Source organism: Sphaerodactylus townsendi, linkage group LG10 (genome assembly GCF_021028975.2).
Source record: "Sphaerodactylus townsendi isolate TG3544 linkage group LG10, MPM_Stown_v2.3, whole genome shotgun sequence".
In the NCBI taxonomy this organism is placed as follows: Eukaryota; Metazoa; Chordata; class Lepidosauria; order Squamata; family Sphaerodactylidae; genus Sphaerodactylus; species Sphaerodactylus townsendi.
The window spans coordinates 41,267,830-41,289,200 of NC_059434.1; the positions used below are offsets into that span (position 1 = coordinate 41,267,830).

Below are 21,371 nucleotides of genomic sequence, written 5' to 3' on the forward strand. Positions count from 1 at the left end.
GTCGCACGGCATGAGAGTCGGCAGCACCAGGCAAGCCGCTGCCGCCGCCCCCTTTCTGCCCAATGGAGCAGGTGGCTACCTTCTCTGTGGGGCAGAGGGGGTTTGTATGCCCGGTGCTGCTGGCTCGTGCAGTGTGAGAGCTGGCAACACTAGGCAGACTGCTGCCGCCGCCATCTCCTCTCTACCCAATGGAACAGGCGGCTGCCTTCTCTGTGGGGCAGTGGGGTTTTGCATGCCTGGCGCTGCTGGCTGGCATGGCACGAGAGCTGGCAGCACCAGGCAGGCCGCTTCCCCCTCTCTGCCCAACGGAGCAGGCGGCTGCCTTCTCTGTTGGGCAGAGTGGGTTTGTATGCCTGGTGCTGCTGGCTCGCGCAATGTGAGAGCCGGCAGCACAAGGCAGGCTGCTGCCGCTGCTGTGTCCTCTCTGCCCAACGGAGCAGGCGGCTACCTTCTCTGTGAGGTAGTGGGGTTTTGTATGCCCGGTGCTGCTGGCTCGCGCAGTGCGAGAGCTGGCAACACTAGGCAGATTGCCGCTGTCGCCATCTCCTCTCTACCCAATGGAACAGGCAGATGCCTTCTCTGTGGGGCAGTGGGTTTTTGCATGCCTGGCGCTGCTGGCTGGCATGGCAGGAGAGCCGGCAGCATCAGGTAGGCCGCCGCCCCCTCTCTGCCCAACGGAGCAGGCGGCTACCTTCTCCGTTGGGCAGAGGGGGTTTGTATGCCCGGTGCTGCTGGCTCGCACAGTGCGAGAGCTGGCAACACTAGGCAGACTGCCGCCGCCGCCATCTCCTCTCTGCCCAATGGAACAGGTGGCTGCCTTCTCTGTGAGGCAGTGGGGTTTTGCATGCCTGGCGCTGCTGGCTTGCACGGCACGAGAGGAGAGCTGGCAGCACCAGGCAGGCCGCTGCCCCCTCTCTGCCCAACGAGCAGGTGGCTATCTTCTCCATCAGGCAGAGGGGGTTTGCATGCCTGGTAGTATTAGGCAAGCTGCCGCTGCTGCCATCCCCTCTCTGCCCAAATGAGCAGGCGGCTGCCTTCTCCACGGGGCCTTCTTCATGGGGCAAAGGGGGTTTTCATGCCCGGTGAGCTGGCAGCACCAGGCAGGCCACCATCACCGGCCCCTCTCTGCTCAACTGAGCAGGCGGCTGCCTCCTCCATGGGGCAGAGGGTTTTTTTCATGCCTGGCAATAAACGTTTATCCTGTTCGGCCGGCAACCTAAAGTGTGTTTAGAGTTTTGGCCCTCTGTGCGGATTGAGTTTGACATCCCTGCTGCACGTCATCCTGCTGACTCGCTGCTAGAGATTAATGCTTTAGAAGCACTAAAATAATTCCAAATGTATTTGCACTTTGGCTGGCTGCTGATTACTACATTACTATTGCTGCTAATAATTCCCGCCAGTAGCATCCGAAGGCGTGATACAGAGAAGCAGAAGGAAAGGCCGCCCAGTCCTAACCCACCATGAGAACCCAGCCCTGATTGGAAAGAGTAACTGTCTCTCTGTGCCTAAGTGCTTTGCTGTGTTCTGATTGGAAGCCAGCAAAACCGGAAGTAGCGTGCATTGCTGTTGTGGTGGTCGCCCACGTGGTTAGGAGCCGTTCATGGTGAGCCGGCTTGGTGGAGATGGAAGTGTCGGAGCAGCTGGAAACGCTAAGTGTGGCAGGAGATGAGGGGAGCTGCAGCGGGGTGGAGGGACGCCTTTCGCTTTCCTCGGAAGACTTCCCAGAGACGGCCTCCGAGGGGCTGAGCGGAGCTGGACCTGGGGGGCTTTTCGAGGCAGGGAAAATGCCTGTCCCCGATGGAGCTGCCATTGATGGCCCAAGTTCGAGCTCCTTACAGCTCTCCGCCACAGATCCAAGTCACACTAGCGGATCTGCCTTCTCTAGAAATTGCACGTGGCCGAGTGATAACCCAGGAGCGGTTTCTGCTGCGGGAGAAGAGTCGGACGCTGGACGAAGCGAGGAGCAGTGCCAGCACCCTCAAGCACCAGCGCCAGGAGAGCGCCTGCCAGGCCTGGGACCATGTCATGAGGAAGGGCCACCTCCGCCTCTCGATTTTGGCCGCCCGGGGGCTCTGAGTCATCAGTTCATCTCCCCGGGCACGCAGGAGCAAGATCTCAGAGTCCAAAGCTTCTGTGATGTTTTTCCTGTTGAGAAGGAGCAGTTGATAGACGAAGGGGAAGGGGGCATCTCTTCCGTTGGATCCGAGAGGTGGGTACCTTCCTTTCCCCTCCCTTAACTTTTTTTGACACTTCTTCAGAGAGCAGGGGTAAGGACGTAGGTAAGGGGGGGGGGTTTCTCAGGTTCAGCCCCCCCCATTCATGTCCGAAGCTCTGCCCACCCGTTTGTGGGTTTTAAAAACATTTGCTTTTTGGTTTTTTGCCTGCAGGAGGCGCATTGTTTAGGCAAGCAGCACCAAACTTTCAGGGATTGTTTAGGGGAATCTCCTGATGATATTACCCAGGTTTTGTGAGGTTTGGTTCAGGGGGTCCAAAGTTATGGACTCCCAAAGGGGGTGACCCCATCCTCCATTGTTTCCAATGGGAGCTAATAGAAGATGGGGGGCTTCATCTTTGAGGGTCCATAACTTGGGACACCCTGAACCAAACTTCACCAAACCTGGGAGGTATCATCAGGAGAGTCTCTTACTGATACCACCCAGGTTTTGTGAGGTTTGGTTCAGGGGGTCCAAAGTTATGGACTCCCAAAGGGGGCGTCCCCATCCTCCATTGTTTCCAATGGGAGCTAATAGAAGATGGGACTACACCTTTGAGGGTCCATAACTTTGGACCCCCTGAATCAAACGTCACCAAACCTGAGTGGTATCATTAGGAGAGTCTCCTAAATATACCCTAAAAGTTTGGTGCTGCTAGCTTAACCATTGCACCCCTGACAGCAGGCACCCCCCAAATTTCCCCAGATTCTTTTTTTAAATCCACTCCTTTCGTCATGGATTGAAAGGGAGAATATGAGGTCCTCAGTTTAGAAGAAGAGTTGGGATTTATATACGCACTTTCTCTCCTGTAGGAGACTCAAAGGAGCTTGCAATCTCCTTGACCTTCCCCCCTCACAACAAACACCCTGTGAGGTGGGTGGGGCTGAGAGAGCTCTGAAAAGCTGTGACTAGCTCAAGGTCACCCAGCCGGCCTGTGAATTCCCCAGATAAGCCTCCACAGCTCAAGCGGCAGAGCAGGGAATCAAACCCGGTTCCTCCAGATTAGAATGCACCTGCTCTTAACCACTACGCCACATTGAAAGTGATGCTGTTTCAGGGTGGGGGATAATCCACCCCAAAACAGCATCACTTTCAATGTTGTTTAACTGGGGACCCCAGATTCTCCCTTTAAGGTGAATTTAAAAGGAGAATTTGGGCTCTCTAGTTTAAACACCATTGAAAGTGATGCTGTTTGGGGGTGGATTCCAGCATCACAGCGGCTGCCGGGGGTGGGGGTGGGCAAAACTCAGATTTTGTACTGGGCTCCATTTTCCCTCTATGCCTCTGCCCAGAGGGGAGAACAGAAGGAACTGCCAGCTGACGGCTGGGAGTCCAGCTGGTGGGGGCAGGGGAGGGCAGGGCAGGGGAGTCTGCCATCCCCAGCCTTGGAGAGCTGCTTTTATGAGCACTAGGCTGGGGGCGGGACTTGGGGAGGCATGGCCATGCCCTAGGGGTGGGTGGGGGTGTGGCCCCACCACCGAACCCCCCCATAAAAAATCTATACCTATGTCCCTGAGCAGGGGCCACTTTGCATCCCTTTGATGTTATTTGGGAATATGCTAATCAAGTTGGTGCTCAATTTTGCTGGGAAGTTTGATGTGCTTGTGGCTGTCGGCCGAGGACATCAAAGTCACATGTGACCCTCTGGACCACTGAGAAGGAACCCTTATTGCTATTGCAGGGAGGCAAGCCACAACCAGTTAGTTGCTCCTCCCAGCTAACATGACTCTAGTAAAAAGCAGTCTGTCCTTAAAACTTTGCAACCAGTTACCCAGATTATTTTATTTTGGAAGTCTTAAGGCAGGAGGTTGCTGCTTTGTTGTAGCAGACTCTAAATTCAGCGGACGGCAATTCTTGGGTCCCAGTTCTCCTAAACCTGTTGTGTGTAGATTGGCTTTAAAGAATGTAGAAATAAATCTGTGTTTCACTTAAGCCATTTGGCAAAGTCTGATACTTTATTACCAGCTTTATAAAAGGCTGCTGTTGTTTCTCATACAGACCACTGGTGTGGGCTTTTTGGGAGGCCATCTGGTCACAACTGACTTATGGCAGCCCCGTAAGACCTTCAAGGCAAGAGATGTTGGGTGGCGGTTTGGCATTGCCTTCCTCTGCATCATGACACTGGAAATCCGTGGAGATCTCCCATCCAAATACTAGCCAGGGTCAGGGTGAGAGTGTGTGATTTGCCAAAGGACACCCAACAATAGCATTTGAACCTGGTTTTCCAGGTGTCTTAACTACTACACCACACTGGCTCTCTAGCAGCAATCTTATACTGAGAGTTAAATAAGTCACAAAGCTAGGTATGTATACTGTTAGGATAGAAAAAGCAAAGGGCACCACTGGAAATCTCATTCAGTCATTTTTTCAGAATCGTGACCTCTGCAGTTTGGATCTGTGCCTTGCAGATACTTGTTCGTGTGGTAGTTCCTATCCCTGAACTTCCATTACAATGTATAAATGCTGGCCAGTTAGTGAGGGCTGCTTCAATTTGCAGTGGTATGTGAACCAAACATCTCCTGTTTGACATCTCACTGTTTGCCAGCATAATCTGGGGTTGCCAAAATGAAATAAAACTTTGCTTTGGCAGCACTTGACTTGGTATGTTGTCGTCTTACATAGACACCTGAAGAGTTAATATTGAACATACTGGAAATTAATTTGTCAATGTACAGTTTTACTTTTTGTGCATCTTTTGTTTTAGGACAAACACAGTCCTAAACCTGCCATGAGTGCTGTTCCTTTTTATTGTTCTTGTAAGAAGGAATTATTATAAGTGGTCCACAAAACGCACTTGCCACTCATGGTTACATATTTTATACTGGTGAAATTCTTCTGTGCTTCTTCAGAGCATATGAGCTTGATATGATGCGGGGTGGGGGAGAAATCTTACGTTTCTGTTCTGCCTCACCCTTGTTTCTGCTGGGGAAGAGGCAGGGAAAGAGCATCTGTTAAGCTCAGTATTTATTTCAATCAGAATGCAACTTCTGTCTGTTGAAGGGCATGATTAGTATTAAGTACCAACTTTTGTTGGTCTGCTAAGGCCAGCCAAAATTTGTAGGCCCCAGTTATTACCCAACTACATTTTTTCCCATTGGAGGAACCATAGTTTCTGCCTGATGCATTAAATGAGACTGAAAATTGGTAATTTTTCCCTTTTTTTATGCAGTGACTCTGATACAGACAGCTCTTCTGTCTCCTCCACATCATCCTGTTCTCCAGTGCTATCTGAGGAAGATGGTCGGCAATTTAAGAATGATGAAAACTCTCACAGTATTGGAAAAAAAGATGATGCATCTGAAGTAAGTATGCGTGAGAACCTTCTTTACATGATTACCATAGAGCCAGATTAAATGCTAGCTTCCCAAGCATATTTGGAATATCTGGGTAAAGGAGCATTTACAGGAAAGTGAAAGATATATAATTTTCCCTATAGGTACTTATCTCCTAAACTGTTTCTCCTCCCTGCTAGAATCTTACTTTCAGTTTGAGTTCAGCTGGGGGAAAAAAGGACAATTTAAATAATGTTGCATAGAAGAGTTTGAAGAAAAAGTCATCAGGTACAATGATTCAATAACAGAAGATGTGTAACCCAGATGAGTTGTGACTATGAGGACTTTCTCAGTAGTTTACATTTCATTAAAATTACAACATGTCTGACCACAATACTGAACTTCATAAAAGGGAAGAAGGAAAAGCAAAACAATTGATTTTGATTTTAAAAGCAAAACATAATGTCGGACGCCATTGCGTGTTAGTTTTAATCTTTCTACTAGTTTTTATTTTACTGCTGCTTTTAATGGTTTTAGTTATTTTACTTGTATACGTGCATTTTTATCTGTATATGTGCATTGTATTGTACACCGCCCAGAGCCCTACGGGGATGGGGCGGTATAATAAATCGAAATAAATAAATAAATAAATAAATAAGACTAGCACTGGGTGTCTCTCTGTGTTGTAATTAGAACCATTGGAGATAACTTTCCAGATGGTTACCAAATTTTTCTTTAAGCCAGGTCAGAATAAACCAATGTCCAATGTTATCTATAGCCACATACAGGAAACAAAAATAATTGTCCATTATACATGTACAGGAAACCAAATATACAGATTTAAACCAGTTAGGAAGACTTCATGGCTGAAACACATTTGGTTTGATTGACATGAATTCTATGATATTTATAATTGTCATAGGGAAGATGATTATAAGAATGTGACATCTCCATACATATGAGTGTAATTTTACCATTAACGTTTTTTTCACTAGACATTAAAGTACATTACAGTTTTTGGAGTATCATTTTAGCTTTTTATTTTGCAATTGACATTTATATTTCCATATAATGTTCCTCCCACCTTTTTTCCCCACCCTGTTGGTTACCTAATCTTTTCTGGGTTGAAATTTTTCTCCCTTTCTTGTTTGTTTTCTCATCGTACAAATATATGTGTAACAGCTGCCTAAAGATGTGTGGCCGTGCATGCATGTGCATGCCACTTGAGAAAGGAATGGTTAGAAACTGTAAATAGCATTTAACTATTATTTGCTCCAACCTCTATTATTTTTTCTTAGTGGAATTTCACACACACACACCATTTCCAAATGGCCTCATATGAAAAAGTGGCAACTTTCCACTTTCCAACTTTTTCATCGATTTGCCTCGGTTTTCATCGATTGGCAGTAAGGTGCAGGGGTTTGCGGAGAAAAATCACCCGGACAAAGCTGTTGCAGGCCGTGTCTGCAACTTGTTTAATGACAATGTCTTGCCCCATTTCAGACAAATCTTAAAGAGGTGTCAGAAACAGACCTCTTTGGACAGCTTTCTGGTGCGACATTGGTCCACTGGCTCTGAAGCTGGTCCCAGTGTTATTGTTTGTTACTGTTTTCAGCAATAAACACTATGTTTATTCACCCCAAAAAAGAAAAAAAAATATGAAAAAGTGGGGTGATGATAAACGGTTTTAAAAGATGGAAATTGTTAGCTAACCCATCACAAGTGGGGGGGGGGAGCATTAAGCTTGTATAATACTTTTCTGCTGCACTGGTACATCCTAAACAACATGTTATTCACATTCAGTGGTAACTGTTCTACTTTTCTGGGGCTGGTAAAAACGCCGTTGTGGGGGAGGACTTCGCACCGCTGCTGTTGCTGGAGTTCAGCAGCAGCAGTTCCCCCCCCCCCCCATGGCATTTTTGAAAAACGCTGGAATCCACCTGTTGCCGAGCTAACGGCACCGGGTGGAAGGCAGCGTTTTCACCATGCTGGTATAGTTCCCCTCTTACCTCCTGTTGGCTGCCATCGCTCTGCAAAGGCCAGGGGACACGCCTCCTGGCCTCCAACCTTGGAGGTGTTGTCATGGCCATGGGGGCGTGTGGCTCATTCGGAATCTGCATCAGTTTGGCACAGTGTGTCCACCCACAGGCTTTTCATTTAACTAATATTGGGAGTGATGTGAGCAGTCAACAGCACACTGTAAATTGTGGTGCTGAGATTGTATGCACAAGCAACTATAAATACTATTTGGGATGAGCAGCAGTAGCAGTGCTTCAGTATGAAAATAAATTTTGCCTTTTATCTTGCAGAAGTCACTTCCTGTTGAAGATTTGAAAATCTTTCTACCAGAATCTGTTGAATTGATGCCATTTGGAAAAGTTTCCAGCATCATTGAAAACTTAGGTAAGCGAAAGGTGTATGTGTTATTAGTTTTCTCGCCTCACTTGCATTTGTCTGGCTGGAAGTTAGTTACTGAATATTGGGATGAGAGTAATACCATATGGATAATGCTATGGACACTGGAAGTGTAGTTCACTGTAATGAAGTCATTAGAACCTCTGCAAGGCTGTTTCGACACGGCCACGCTGGGGGGTGGGTCAGCGTTATGTACGTTATGTACGCCGACCCACCCCCCAGCGTGGCCGTGTGGAAATGGCCTTGCAGAGGTTCTACTGACTTCGCACGAACGATCCCGTTGCGGTGGGGAAGACAGCGCAGCCTGCGCAGAAGCTGCACTGTCCCCCAAACACCTTACCGTGTCCTCCGGCCTCCGGCGCGTCGCACAGGCCAGGGGACATGCCCCCCTGACCTGTGCGACAGCTCGGAAGTCGCAGGGCGGGGGGTGTATGTGTCCCCTGGCCTATGCGACGCACCAGAGGCCGGAGGACATGGTAAGGCGTTTGGGACGGGGGGGGGGGATGGCCCCTTCCAGCCGCTGCCATTTGCACGGCAGCGGTTGGAAGCCGCTGTTTCCCAAAAACCTCACTCAGGGAGCGAGGTTGGGAAACAGCGGCTTCGCACCGCTGGGGGGGAACAAGAGCCCCCCATGCGAACAGCTCCCTAGGGACGGCGTTTTTGCCATCCCTAGGGCACTGTTTTTGGCCCATGCGGAAAGGGCCCCAAATGTCTGTCCTAACATTTTTTGTCTCTTCTGTTGAATATCCTCAGTTCCGTCTCCTGTAAAATCACTGTTTTATGCCATTGCCCCTCAAAAAATAAGTTTCTTCTGTTTTGTGCTCAACCTCCATGAGAATTATATCACATGCAATTAACAGAGCTATCCTGAGCTGAGCCGGATGGGGATGGTGCTGCCTGAGCGCTACCCTACCTGCTCCACTGGGCTTTCCTACAGCGCAGGGAGCCTAAAAAGGTTCCTTTTAATTTTTTTTTAAAAAACCCTTTCAACTCCCCCATAGGGGAGAATAGAGATACATCATGAAAATCATGGCATATCTCTGCTGGCAGCTCTGCTTGCGTACTGGGACAGATCAGAAATAATTCTTCAGATGGTGAATGTTAATCAAATTAGCAGTTGATTCCAGGTAATACTTATGTTAACTGTGGGAGTTTGATAGCCACAGTGCTGACTTTCGTTTCCCTAAAGCAGCTAACTTACGGTGACCCTGTAGAGTTTTCATGGCAAAAAACAATTAAAGGTGGTTTGCCACTGCCTGCCTCTCTTCAGTGATTCTGGTACTCTTTGGTGGTCTCCCATTCAAATACTAACCAAAACCAACCCAACAAAACTAGATTAGCCAAACTGTCTAAATCAGCAAAATATTGTATTATCCTTCATTGCTGCATAAGTAATTAAAGAAGAGCAGTTATATGACTTTACCACAAAGTAATCAGGTCACAAATAAGGAGCCCCTTCTCAGAAGCAGCTCTTGATCAGCTGATCCTATTTATAGGTTTTTAACATCTCCTAAAAGTGCTAACTGTCCGTCTTGATAAGGACTCACATTCTTGGCTATCTCCACTGGCGTAATGCCCATTGGGCAGGGTGGGCAGCTGCCCAGGGCATCACCTTGTAGGGGGCATCAAAATGCTGGGTTCGTTTTTGGGTATTTTTAGTGGTTTTCCATTTTTGGCCTGCAGGGGGCGCAGTTTTTAGGCTAGCAGCACCAAAATTTCAGCGTATCATCAGGAGACTGTTTTTATGATACCCCCCAAGTTTGGTGAGGTTTGGTTCAGGGAGTCCAAAGTTATGGACTCCCAAAGGGGGTGCCCCTATCCCCCATTGTTTCCAATGGGAGTTAATAGGAGATGGGGGCTACAGTTTTGAGGGTCCATAATTTTGGCCCCCCTGCCTGAACCAAACTGCACCAAACCTGGGGGGTATCATTAGGGAAGTCTCCTTATGAGACCCTGAAAGTTTTGAGACTGTGCCTTCAGAAATGTGCTCCCCCAGCCTGCAACCCCCATTGACAGCAATGAAGAAAATTCAATGCAGAACAAAGATTCTTGGGCAAATTTCGGGATGTTCTTGCAGGGAGGGCATTCTTGGATGTATCAGCACCAAAATTTCAGGGTATCATCTGGAGACTGTCATGATGGCACCCCCAATGTTTGGTGCAGTTTGGTTCAGGGGGTCCAAAGTTATGGACCCTCAAAAGGGTAGTCCCCATCTCCTTAGCACTCCTTTGAGAGTACATAACTTTGGACCCCCTAAACCAAACTGCACCAAACTTTGGGGGTACCATAAGGGCAGTTTCCAGATGATACCCTGAAATTTTGGTGCCGATACATCCAAAAATGCACCCCCTGCAGGCACCAATGTCCTGGTGCAAAAAAAAATTTGGTCGTGGTGGAGTGGCCGCCCATGGGGGCGGGGGGCATCCAACTCAGGTTTTGCCCAGGGCTACAGTTTGCCCAGGACTGCCTCGTTACGCCCCTGAAGCCCCATATATTGTTATCCCAACTTAAAATATCTTAAAACATATTTAAAATTTTGTTTATTCTTGATAATTTTTATCATAACAAAGTCTATTGAGAATAGTAACTACAGATTTCTTACATCTATGACTGTCTTGGCTTTCTGCTAATTGTAGCTCCACTTGTGGGAAGTTGGATGTTCTTGCCATTCTTAGATACTCTCTGCACCTGAGCCATAACAAATTATATCTATTGATATAGACTCGGTGTCTTATAATCTAAACAAGGCCATATCATCATGTTACTACTTTGTTGCTTCTTGTTTGTCTCCAAGGCTATTCTATTCCAGATCACTAAACTTCCTTTTAGCATACTTCACTGAGAAGCCAGGATAGCTCTGTTTCTTTGTACAGAGACATTTTCTGTTATTTTTTGGTCAAGTCCAGCAACCGTTCCCTTGTATTTCTAGCCATATCTATGACAGCCTCCAGAACAAAACACCATGCTGCACAAGTAGAAAGAAACTATTGGATTCCAGCCACAGCCTATAATGTACTCACTCTGTTTGGGTATTTCAGGGAATTTTTTCATAAAACATTAATCCAATTTTTCATCCACTAAGTGCAAATTACTTCATTAAGTTACATGATCTGATTGCTATGTAATCTTGATTAAAAGCAGGAAGACATGCAAGTTGAAACGTAACACGGATATAGACAAATCAAATGCCTTATTAGATGCATGTAAATTTAAACATTCTAGGCTAGGGGAAAACAAAGAAAATTTCATACCTTTTCTTTTAAAATGCATTTCAGTTCTACAGTCTTATGTTAATTTAAAATATGGTATGTGTTAGTCCTGCTCAGTGTTAGTGTTGTGTATTTTTTAATTGATAGCATAAAATATAGATTCTGCAATAAAGGAAAAGGATATTTGAATGAATGTAGGCATGAACAGGTAGCAAGAAGTAGGCTTCCTGGAAACTCAAAACATAGCCTGATCCTGTGTTCTGCTTTATTGCTGCAGCCTTTTTTGAAAGTGTGGGGGGAGGGGATCGTCACTTGGTCTTTGGTATCCATCATCAGTGTAGCCTTTTCAGCACTTGTGGGGAGCCATAGGCGAAGTTAACCATTATTTTTGCCTCAGCTTATGTTACTGTAATAGAGCTGATCCTTCTGCCTTCTGAGGTTTGTAAATGGACATGTGACTTGGAATATTTGGATATTATACTGTATACTGTAAAGCTGGTTCATTGTAGCATTCTTTGGCCTGGGTATAATTAAGAAAAATTGGGGAAGGGTTCTGTGCTATAGCTCCACAGCTCAGGTGGAAATAAAGAAAAACAGCTTAACATAAAGCTGCTTTCAATTTTGTAAGTAGAGATATTGGAGTTTAAGTGTTTCATCATTGAAAATAAGCTCTAATTTCATGCTAGATTTATTACTATAACTGTAAATCTATATCATAGTTAAAGCCGTCTTTTAAATAATGCCCCCTAGTATGTAATTAGAGTTCTCTTTTAAAGTATTTGGCAAAAAAAAATAATAATTCAGCTTTATAATTTTTTTTAGTTATAGTTGAATCACTGAAAGGGCTCCCTCCAGTGAATGAGAACAGTGTGATTTTCAAACAAGATCGTCATTCAATAGGAAAGGTGAGAATTATTTCTATTTTTGAATTATTAGTAGTCCATCTTTCTCCTAATATTCTGTGTTGTAGTTTGCAACAACAATTTGCCTTCTTGCTGTCTGGATAGGTTTTTAAAAAGAAGAAGCTAACTAAAGAGATGCAAATGTTAATAGTGTAAAGATTTTATCTCGATGTGTTATGCAGGTTCTTGTAGAAGATAATCCATGTGTGTAACCTGTGAAAGTGACTTGCCATGGTGTATTGGAGGGAAGAATGTTGTTCCTCAAATGTATAACAAAAGCTTAGTTGTTAGGCATCTCAAGTCTAAGATGCTGGCATTGCTAGTCGTTATCCTGTGCCTGCTCAGCAGGGGGAAAACAGAGGTGCAGAGTCTTAGCAGTTGCACCACAGTCTATGGCAGCCCACCAATTGTGGCACGTTATGCTCTTAACTCTCATGAAATTAGAGGTGTTGAACGCAAAGTTTTCCAGTGCTTTATTTATATGTAGAAAATGTTCAATTTATTAATGTTGGTCATCTGGTTTGATAATAATGAATGGATGCCATGGCTGATTCAGTATTGGGCAAGCTTGACTGTTTCACTGTTTTAATAGGATTATTCCTAGGAATTGTGTGAGAAAGTACATGTATGTCTTACTTATTTGTAAGCCAGCCATGAAGGAAGAAAGTCCCTGAACAGGATGTCACCCAGCCATTCTCCATTATTTCCTATCAAAGGGGGAATAAAAAAAAGAAAAACCCTCCAAACTGCTTACAGGCAAAAGCAGCATCACTGATCAAACCATGCCTCCTGTGGAAGAACCAACACAACAAGCTCAACAAGTTTGGTGAGGTTTGATTCAAGGAGTCCAAAGTTGTGGACTCCCAAAGGGGGTGCCCCCATCCCCCATTGTTTCCAATGGGAGCTAATAGGAGATGGGGGGCTACAGTTTTGAGGGTCCATAACTTTGGCCCCCCTGAACCAAACTGCACCAAACCTGGGGGGTATAATCAGGGCAGTCTCCTGATGAGACCCTGAAAGCTTTGAGACTGTGCCTTCAGAAATGTGCCCTCCCTCCAGCCTGCAACCCCCATTGACAGCAATCAAGAAAACTCAATGCAGAACAAAGATTCTTGGGCAAATTTCTGGGATGTTCCTGCAGGGGGCACATTTTTGGATGTATCAGCACCAAAATTTCAGGGTATCATCTGGAAACTGTCCGTATGGGACCCCCCAAGTTTGGTGCAGTTTGGTTTAGGGGGTCCAAAGTTAAGGGCCCTCAAAGGGGGTGCCCCATCCCCCATTCTTTGCTAAGGAGATGGGGGCTACCATTTTGAGGGTCCATAACTTTGGACCCCCTGAACCAAACTGCACCAAACTTGGGGGGTGCCATCATGACAGTCTCCGGATGATACCCTGAAATTTTGGTGCTGAAACATCAAAAAATGCACCCCCTGCAGGAACATCCCAAAATTTGCCCAAGAATCTTTGTTCTGCATTGAATTTTCTTCATTGCTGTCAATGGGGGTTGCAGGCTGGGGCGGGGGGCACATTTATGAAGGCACAGTCTCAAAACTTTCAGGGTCTCATAAGGAGACTGCCCTAATTTGGGGGGGTGCCTGCTGTCAGGGGTGCAATTGTTAAGCTAGCAGCACCAAACTTTTAGGGTATCTTTAGGAGACTCTCCTAATGATACCACCCAGGTTTGGTGCAGTTTGGTTCAGGGGGGCCAAAGTTATGGACCCTCAAAACTGTAGCTCCCATCTCCTATTAGCTCCCATTGGAAACCATGGGGGATGGGGCACCCCCTTTGGAAGTCCATAACTTTGGACTGCTTGAACCAAACCTCACCAAACTTGGGGGGTAGCATAAGGACAGTCTCCTGATGATACGCTGAAATTTTGGTGCTGCCAGCCTAAAAACTGCGCCCCCTGTAGGCCAAAAATGAAAAACCACTAAAAATACCCAAAAACGAACCCTGCATTTTGATGCCCCCTACAAGGTGGTGCCCTGGGCAGCTGCCCACCTTACCCAATGAGCATTACGTCCCTGGGGGAGGGTGGCGTGCAAGGGAGAGGAGTGAGTGAGGGGTGGCATGCAAGGGAAGGGGAGGGGCCCGGCATTTGGACCTGGCCCACCCACCCTAGCAGAGGGAGGGGGAGGGGTGACATGCAAATATCCAGTTGACATTTACTGTGATTTATGGATGATCTAGAAAAAATAAAACCCTGATAAATAGTCAAAGATGAAAGAAATTATATTCTATGGTTGTTACATCATCAAGTGATATCAGCTCCTATAGTCGTCTCCCACCCTGGCTTTCTTGGCTAAAGTCTATTTAGCCCCATGGGTGGCTTTTGGGAGGCATTTTATTTTTATTGCCTCCCTGTTCCACCTCTGGAGGTGGCTGCCTTGAGCTTTGGATGGAATTTTGCTTATACTACATGTAATACAGTAGGTAAAATTGTCTTTCAAGATAAATTGAAATGCTTAACTTTGTCTTTTAGGTGTTTGAGGTGTTTGGCCCTGTGTCACACCCTTTTTATGTGATACAGTTTAACAGTCCTGAGCACATTGATGCAAAAGATATTAAAGTACATGAAGATGTGTATTTTGCTCCATCGGTTGAAAGCTTCACTCAGTATATATTTCCAGAAAAAATAAAACAGTAAGTCTTGATTCTTCAGATGTTTGTTTCTCTGAATAGATTTAGAACTCCAGTTTCTTCAGTGGCTGTTCTTTTCTACTTCAAGTGACATGCGTTGATGGATTTCTCAATTGGGATGAATGACCTCCTGACTCTTTGTAGTGGCCAGTGGTTTTGCCTTAGCTTCAACCATTTCCAGGATATGGACACATGTTTCGATCTGTTAGAACCTTAAAAGAAATAGATTTTTTAAAAAAAGAAATAAGGCTTATAATGGAAGGATCAGATTGAATTTTATTTCCCCTCAGCAGCTGTTGTGTTCTTCAAATTGAACATGCAGCACCATGCTTCACTTTGATAAATGTAGTTCCTTCAAAAAACTTTGCTTTGGCAAACATATTTATTTTTCACACTTATAGAAAGCTTCATATTTTTCAGATGGAGGATAAATGCCATCTGATACCATCACTTGAGTTTTTGGGAGCAGTCTGTTCTATTCTTCATGTTGACATATTTTTAGAAGTAACTAAACTTCTTGTTCATTTGGAGCTCCATGTCATTCTATTGGTTGTTCTTTACTCTTTCATATGGGCTGTTTTTACCTGTACAAAGGTATTAAAAGGTTTTAGACATGATGATTTGAACATACCACTTTATTGCTGTGGAGAGACTCATAACTAATTACAATTACGGTCTCTATAGTATTCAAAATGCTTCATATACTATGACAGCTCTGTAAGGCTAGGCAGTGTTACTATCCCAAAATGGCGGCAACCATGACTGAAATTAAATTTAAGTCATTGGCTTCTGGTTCATGTTCTTAACCTCTGTGTTTCTCATGGATCTTTTCTCAGAAATGAGAAAGTCTCATAGATAATGATCATGTAGAAATTAGCATAATAGTTTTTCTACATCTATAAGAGAATCCCTTCATAGGACTTTGAAAAACTCATGTCTGCTTTGTCTCTTTTTTATGCACATTTTTTGTCAGTTTTGCAAGTATGGATAAGTAACATGTGAGTAGTATGCAGTTCATGTGTGTGGTAACCATTGTAGGAGACTGTCTTATGTAACATGGTGTTGGTCTGCCCTGGATGCAACTGTTCTGTAAATTGTCAGTCTTTGCTGAGACTGTTGAGCAATAGCAATTCATAGAGGCAATTAATCCCTGAGGTGACTGTGTTATGATGTCTGTCTCTGCATAATCTTCTAGGGATAAAGGATCTGATGCATCATGGAAAAATGATGAAGAACCTCCACCTGAGGCAAGTACATACTTTCTGTAATTGATTTCCTATTTGAATGTCTGATTTCCAATTTAAGAGGTACACTTAGAATAAAAATCTATAGAATGGAACCAGTCCACTCTTCTGCTGGTGAAAAAGGAAGACGGGGTTCCATCTGACAACAAAAAAGGGCTATGCCAGGATCATGGGACCTGCATTTTAGAAACTGTGAGAAACAGAGGGTTTAATAAGCATTGGAATTCTGTTAAATGGATTGAAAATGTTGGCTGGTTCTAGCCCATTAAGTTATTCTCTGCATATAAGCACAATGAGTCTAGTGGTTAAAGCTCAGAAGAGGAATTGATAAAGTGACTCTTTCCCCACGGTTCCCTAGCAGCTTGCTGTTTGCTTTGAAAATCCTCCTAGAAAGTTGGGAAATCCTTGCAAACAAAATGTATTGCAGCAAATATGCTGCAATATGAGGGGGAATGGGTAAGATCATCTTCTCTGGCTAGTGGAGGCAGTTTTGCATTATTCCCAAGTACCAGGTGAATGATTAGTATTTCTTATTGATTGCCATTGAAATTATTTGTTCAGAATTATGTTTTGATTTGAGTATTTTGATCTAGGCGTTAGATTTTAGTGACGATGAGAAAGAGAAAGTGGCGAAACAACAGAAGAAATCTCAGAATCTAAGAAGAAAGAAGTTTAGATCACAAGATGAATCTAGTAAGTACATGCTATTAGTGAAGTTTATTACTTAACTTTTAAACAAAATTGGAGTATAAGGTGAATGCTCTAAATCAGTATAATTCATATTAGCAGGTAAGGCTGCTTTTATATGGTGACTTTTCAGACAATATTGTTTGACTATGAAATGGAAAGATTGGTATTGGTGGAGGAAGAAAGTCCCTTCTCTCTAACTAAGGAAGATTGACATAAAGTCATAAACAGTTGTTGAATTATACTGTTCTGAAGGCACCTACATCCTGGACATAACAATGGAATAGAAAAGTGATGGCATGCAAGAGATTGCAAGATACAAAAAATAAAGGTGAGGAAGTGGCATGTGACTAGGAAAAAGTAGTAATTAAAATGAATATGTGATGTCCATGAATTTGGGACCATGCTGAGATATCCACTCCTTTCTATTTTTATGCTTATTCCCGGCGCGTTAGAAGAGCTACAATTGAATGGGAAGGAACAGATCTGTAGTCTGGGAGCGCTCTTGGATGCAGGCATAGCGTTGCAAGCGGGTGGCAACTGTGGTCATGAGTGCCTTTTACAACCATCAGCTCGTTAGCCAGCCATGGCATTTGTGGGGCTGGGGGAAGAGGCAGAAAAGATCTGGCCACTGTGGTACATGTCATGATCGCATCTAAATCAGATGATTGCAGTGGGTTCTAAGCGGGACTGCCCTTGAAAAGTTTTTGGAAACTTCAGTTGATACAGAATGTTTCAGCCAAGATGTTGACTGGAGTGGTTTGTAAGAATCATATCACTCCAGTCTTGGCTCATCTACACTGGTTCCAAATTTGTTTCTGGACACAACTGATGGTGCTGGTCTTGATCTTCAAAGCCTAATATGGTTTGGAACCAGCATATCTGAAGAACAGTCTCCTCCCCTATGAACCTTCCTGACCACTACAGCCATATTCAGAAGTTCACGTTTGGATGTCCCTGTTTTCTGAGGTGGCTGACAATCTGGCAGAGGGTTTTCTGGGTCATGGCACCAAAGTTCTGGAATTCTGTCCCCAGAGAGATTCATCTGTCACCTGTTTCCATGTTTTGTCACTGGGTGGAAAATGTTGGTTTAGTTGGGCATTTAAATTGTTAGTGATCTTGCTGGCCCTTGTGAAGACAAAGGCAGGATTTAAATTTTATAAATAAAAATAAGTGGATAGTGATGACTTGTGCTTTATTGAAGCCAAAAGTGATTTTTGTCAGAGTTGCATGCCATGTGCTGGTTGAATAGATGAAGGTTATTGCTGACTAAAGTGATAATGAGGACTTCGGATTTCATATGGTAGCAGTACACTTGGACTACTCATAGATTTCTCTCACCTTGATTTTTCTGGAGCAGAGTCCTAAATGATTTGCCATCATTGCCATACAATTATTTCATCTGTTCACAAGGCTTCACTGATGTCTATGGGGTTGTCCTGGCAGATGGTTTGTTCCCTCAATAGAATTTCAAATGTTGAGGAGGAAACTGGGACAGTTTGAGAGTTAATTAAGCTCCGCACATTGTGCTTTTGAAATAATGGCCACTGTGGAATCAGTGAGTTGACTTATTGAGGATGAGTGGAGGGGTTTTGATTTAAAACACCAAATTTGCCATTGTAGGTAGCAGTAAATGAGGATTTATTGGAGATAGAACACTTCTTCTGCACAGGTGTGAACCATCAAACATCCTAGTAATTGAATTTCTTTTCTTTGGTAGATGAGAATGGAATTCATTATCAGCCCAGAAGACATTATTCTTCAAACTATTCACGTGGATCTCATAGGGGAGAATTTAATCCCTCCTTTTCAAGGGGCAGATTTCCTCATTCACCAGTTCCTCTGCATTCCTACAGACAGCAAGTAAAACCTCGACAACATTACAGTTCTGATTTTACAGAATTTCAGGAGCCTTCTGCTTTCTTTCAGCATCAGAGGAAGGGAAGCCCCCAAAGGCAGCAGTATTCTTTTCCTCCTCCATCATTTGGAACAGCTGGTAATGAGGCAAATCCCTTTCCACTTCCACCTCCAACTTGGGGGTGGCCTCAAAATTGTATTCGGAATATGTATGACCCACTGTTGTCATTGTTATCACTACCGCCACCGCCGCCACCTCCGCTGCCGCCTCCATCGACTGCTCCTAACAATACTAATCCTTTTTAGGCTCTGCTCTGACTTACAATGACTAGAAAGTCAAGACTTTATCTGAACACTGTATTGCATTTTCTGTTTAAATATCTTTGACAGGTTCAGCTAAGTATGGAAGTACAAGCTTAAATACCAACCATTTTCTAGGAAATCAAAGGCCTCCAGATAGATGGCATTTCTTTGAATAATTTTGATGATAAGTATGTTTAATAATGGCTTAGATAGATAATCTAATTGAAATATGTTACCTTTAAACAAGATGACCTTTCTATATTGTACCTGTTTAAACCATGTTATTGGAAACTTTATTTTTGTAATAACCTATACATTTTTTATATTGCAGAAATGCTAAACAGATGTGCACAGTACACTGGTTAGGATATTTTTTGTGTTGGATAAAAAAAAATGTTGAAATTCCAAATGTTTTGTTATGTCAACATTGCTCTTTATAAATGACATCCAGTTTATAAAAATAGTGCATCTCAGCCAAAACAAACCTTTTTTTAAATATCAATTTGAGTTCTCTGGGTAACTTTTTTAAGTGATAGAACTTAACAGCCCTTAATTGGACACTATTGCCTTATATGGTACCCAAAGCATGAAGTTTTAGTTGACTCTTTTGAACTTATTCAAAGAACAAGTTCTTGAAGATTTTCAAAGAATAAGATGTTCAAAGATGAGGGTCTTCAAAGAGAGATGATTTCTGCATCTTATATGAAATTAGTATCTTATTAATCAAATGGAAGCTGCAGAATGACAATACAAACTTTATTTCTGAATATGCTACAAAAACGTGGCTTTGATTTGAAGAGAGGTCACTGAAGAAGGGGAATCTCTTAGAAGGCTAAGGTAAGAAAGTATGCAATAGGAAAATATACGTTAGAAATCTAAAATTGGACCACATCTTACTTTCAAGTTGTATCCAAGAATTAACTCAAGTGTAGAAAATTTTTTGCATCTTTTTTTCTCCCTGCTACACAGAGTTGTTATACCACCAGCAGTTAAAGAAATTGAAAGCTCTTGTTACTTAGCAATGAATCATATCATTAGTTTCATGTCAGTTAATTATTAAAACTTGTAAAAAAATGATGACCCATATCGTTGTTAATCTTTACCCTTTTTGGTATAGACCTTTGTAGGTCATCTCCTGTTGAGGGATTTTGTATAAATAACAGTGCTTCAATCTGTATAAATGTAGAATTTCAAAATGCCATTGATTTAATGAAGCTGTCAGACATGTATGTGTATTAAACAATTCCAGCAGAAACTAAAGTTCTCCTTCAGTCTTCTGTGCAGACACACATTGGGACTGCACCTGCACAGGTCAGAAATGGGCCAGTCCCAAGCTTCCTAACTAGAGGGTGCTCTTGCCATTAAATGCGTCTCATGACTTATTTCCTTCCAGCAGTCACATGTCCAATGGCAGAGAGCCCTCTCCCTCGGTTCCTTTTTCACCACGACATGGATTGGTAGTGAGTGGGTTTTGCTGTGAGTTTTGTTGGAGTTTTGAGAGAATAAAAAAGCATTCGTAGTTCTCCCTGCTACACAGAGGTGTTAGTAGTGGGTTGGGAGTATGGCAAAGAAGATCTTATTTCCCTTATCTCCAGGGAGATGTGTACTGTAGCCAGTGGAAAACTGATAAAATCTCTTACACATGCCTACCTTACTGGATTTCAAAGAGGTGGTTGGGGGAAGGCAGCAACTCAGTGTTGAGGTGGTTGGATCTAATCATGTGGACCCAGCATGAAAAACTGCTCAGTATTATGCAATTGCATGGAGTGAAGGACCATACATGCAAACGGCTTTCCATTAAATTCAACTGCGGTGATGATTTATACATGAATGGATATATCTACTGAAATGGAGGGAGAGAGATGCACGTTCTTAGGAAGTTTCCAGACATCCTTTATTTTCATACCATATATCATTTAAGTGCTTTTTACACATGAGCTTTAGGAAGTAACTCTCCTTTAAAATAAGGATAGGTTAGAGTCTCAGAATTTTATAGCGCCTTCCCAAGAGATATAATGATTAGACTACCAGACTAGGATCCAGATTTGGACCTCACTTTGCCATGGGACTTTGCTGGATGGCCTTGAGCCTAGCATGTATACTCAGCCTGACCTACCTCATTGGGGAGCAAGGCAAGTTATAAATGAAGTCAATAAATAATCTCTGAGGATCAGGAAACAAGCAAATATGTGCAGCGAGATGAGGATTACTGAAGCAATGAGTGGGGTTGGTTAAATTGCTTCTCATTTGAGGCTTGCAGGTTAGCCTATTTTCTGTCATCATTGGAGCATCCTCTCCTGTGACATATTTGCAAGGCTCTTTTTAATCTAGAAGGGAGTTATAGGACAAGCAACGGTGTCTGGAAGGTCGGAAAGATCTTTCACTGGATCCAACCCAGTATTTATACTATGATTTCACTGTAGTTCCACTATAAATTACTGATAAATTCAATACACTTAAAATCTTCATTCAGAACGCTTATGTAGATACCTGGAAGCCACTTGGGTATGAAGATTCAAACTTGCAGTGTTTTCAAGTGTTTGGAGGTATATATGGAAAGTTACTGAAGCAAGTCACAAAAAATTATCTCATTTTCTTCATTCCAATAATGCTTGCTGTGAATAG

The 21,371-nt window shown here is 43.6% G+C and overlaps 1 protein-coding gene across 1 annotated transcript; it reads left to right on the forward strand.

Moving 5' to 3' along the window:
* Positions 1-1,577: 1,577 nt before the first annotated feature.
* Positions 1,578-20,001, forward strand: NAF1 (nuclear assembly factor 1 ribonucleoprotein). The gene is made up of 8 exons (XM_048510120.1): positions 1,578-2,209; positions 5,383-5,515; positions 7,795-7,888; positions 11,932-12,014; positions 14,498-14,658; positions 15,851-15,902; positions 16,493-16,592; positions 18,307-20,001. Exons 1-8 carry the CDS (start codon positions 1,623-1,625, stop codon positions 18,747-18,749), a joined length of 1,653 nt encoding a protein of 550 aa, XP_048366077.1. The 5' UTR covers positions 1,578-1,622; the 3' UTR covers positions 18,750-20,001.
* The last annotated feature ends 1,370 nt before the right edge of the window (positions 20,002-21,371 follow it).

What these genes read in the sequence shown, in the direction of transcription:
- NAF1 (XM_048510120.1), top strand. Translation starts at nt 1,623, where the DNA reads ATGGAAGTGTCGGAGCAGCTGGAAACGCTAAGTGTGGCAGGAGATGAG. An exon ending in AAAAAGATGATGCATCTGAA is followed by an intron (nt 5,516 to 7,794) that starts GTAAGTATGCGT and finishes TTTATCTTGCAG; the next exon opens with AAGTCACTTCCTGTTGAAGA. An exon ending in ATCGTCATTCAATAGGAAAG is followed by an intron (nt 12,015 to 14,497) that starts GTGAGAATTATT and finishes TTTGTCTTTTAG; the next exon opens with GTGTTTGAGGTGTTTGGCCC.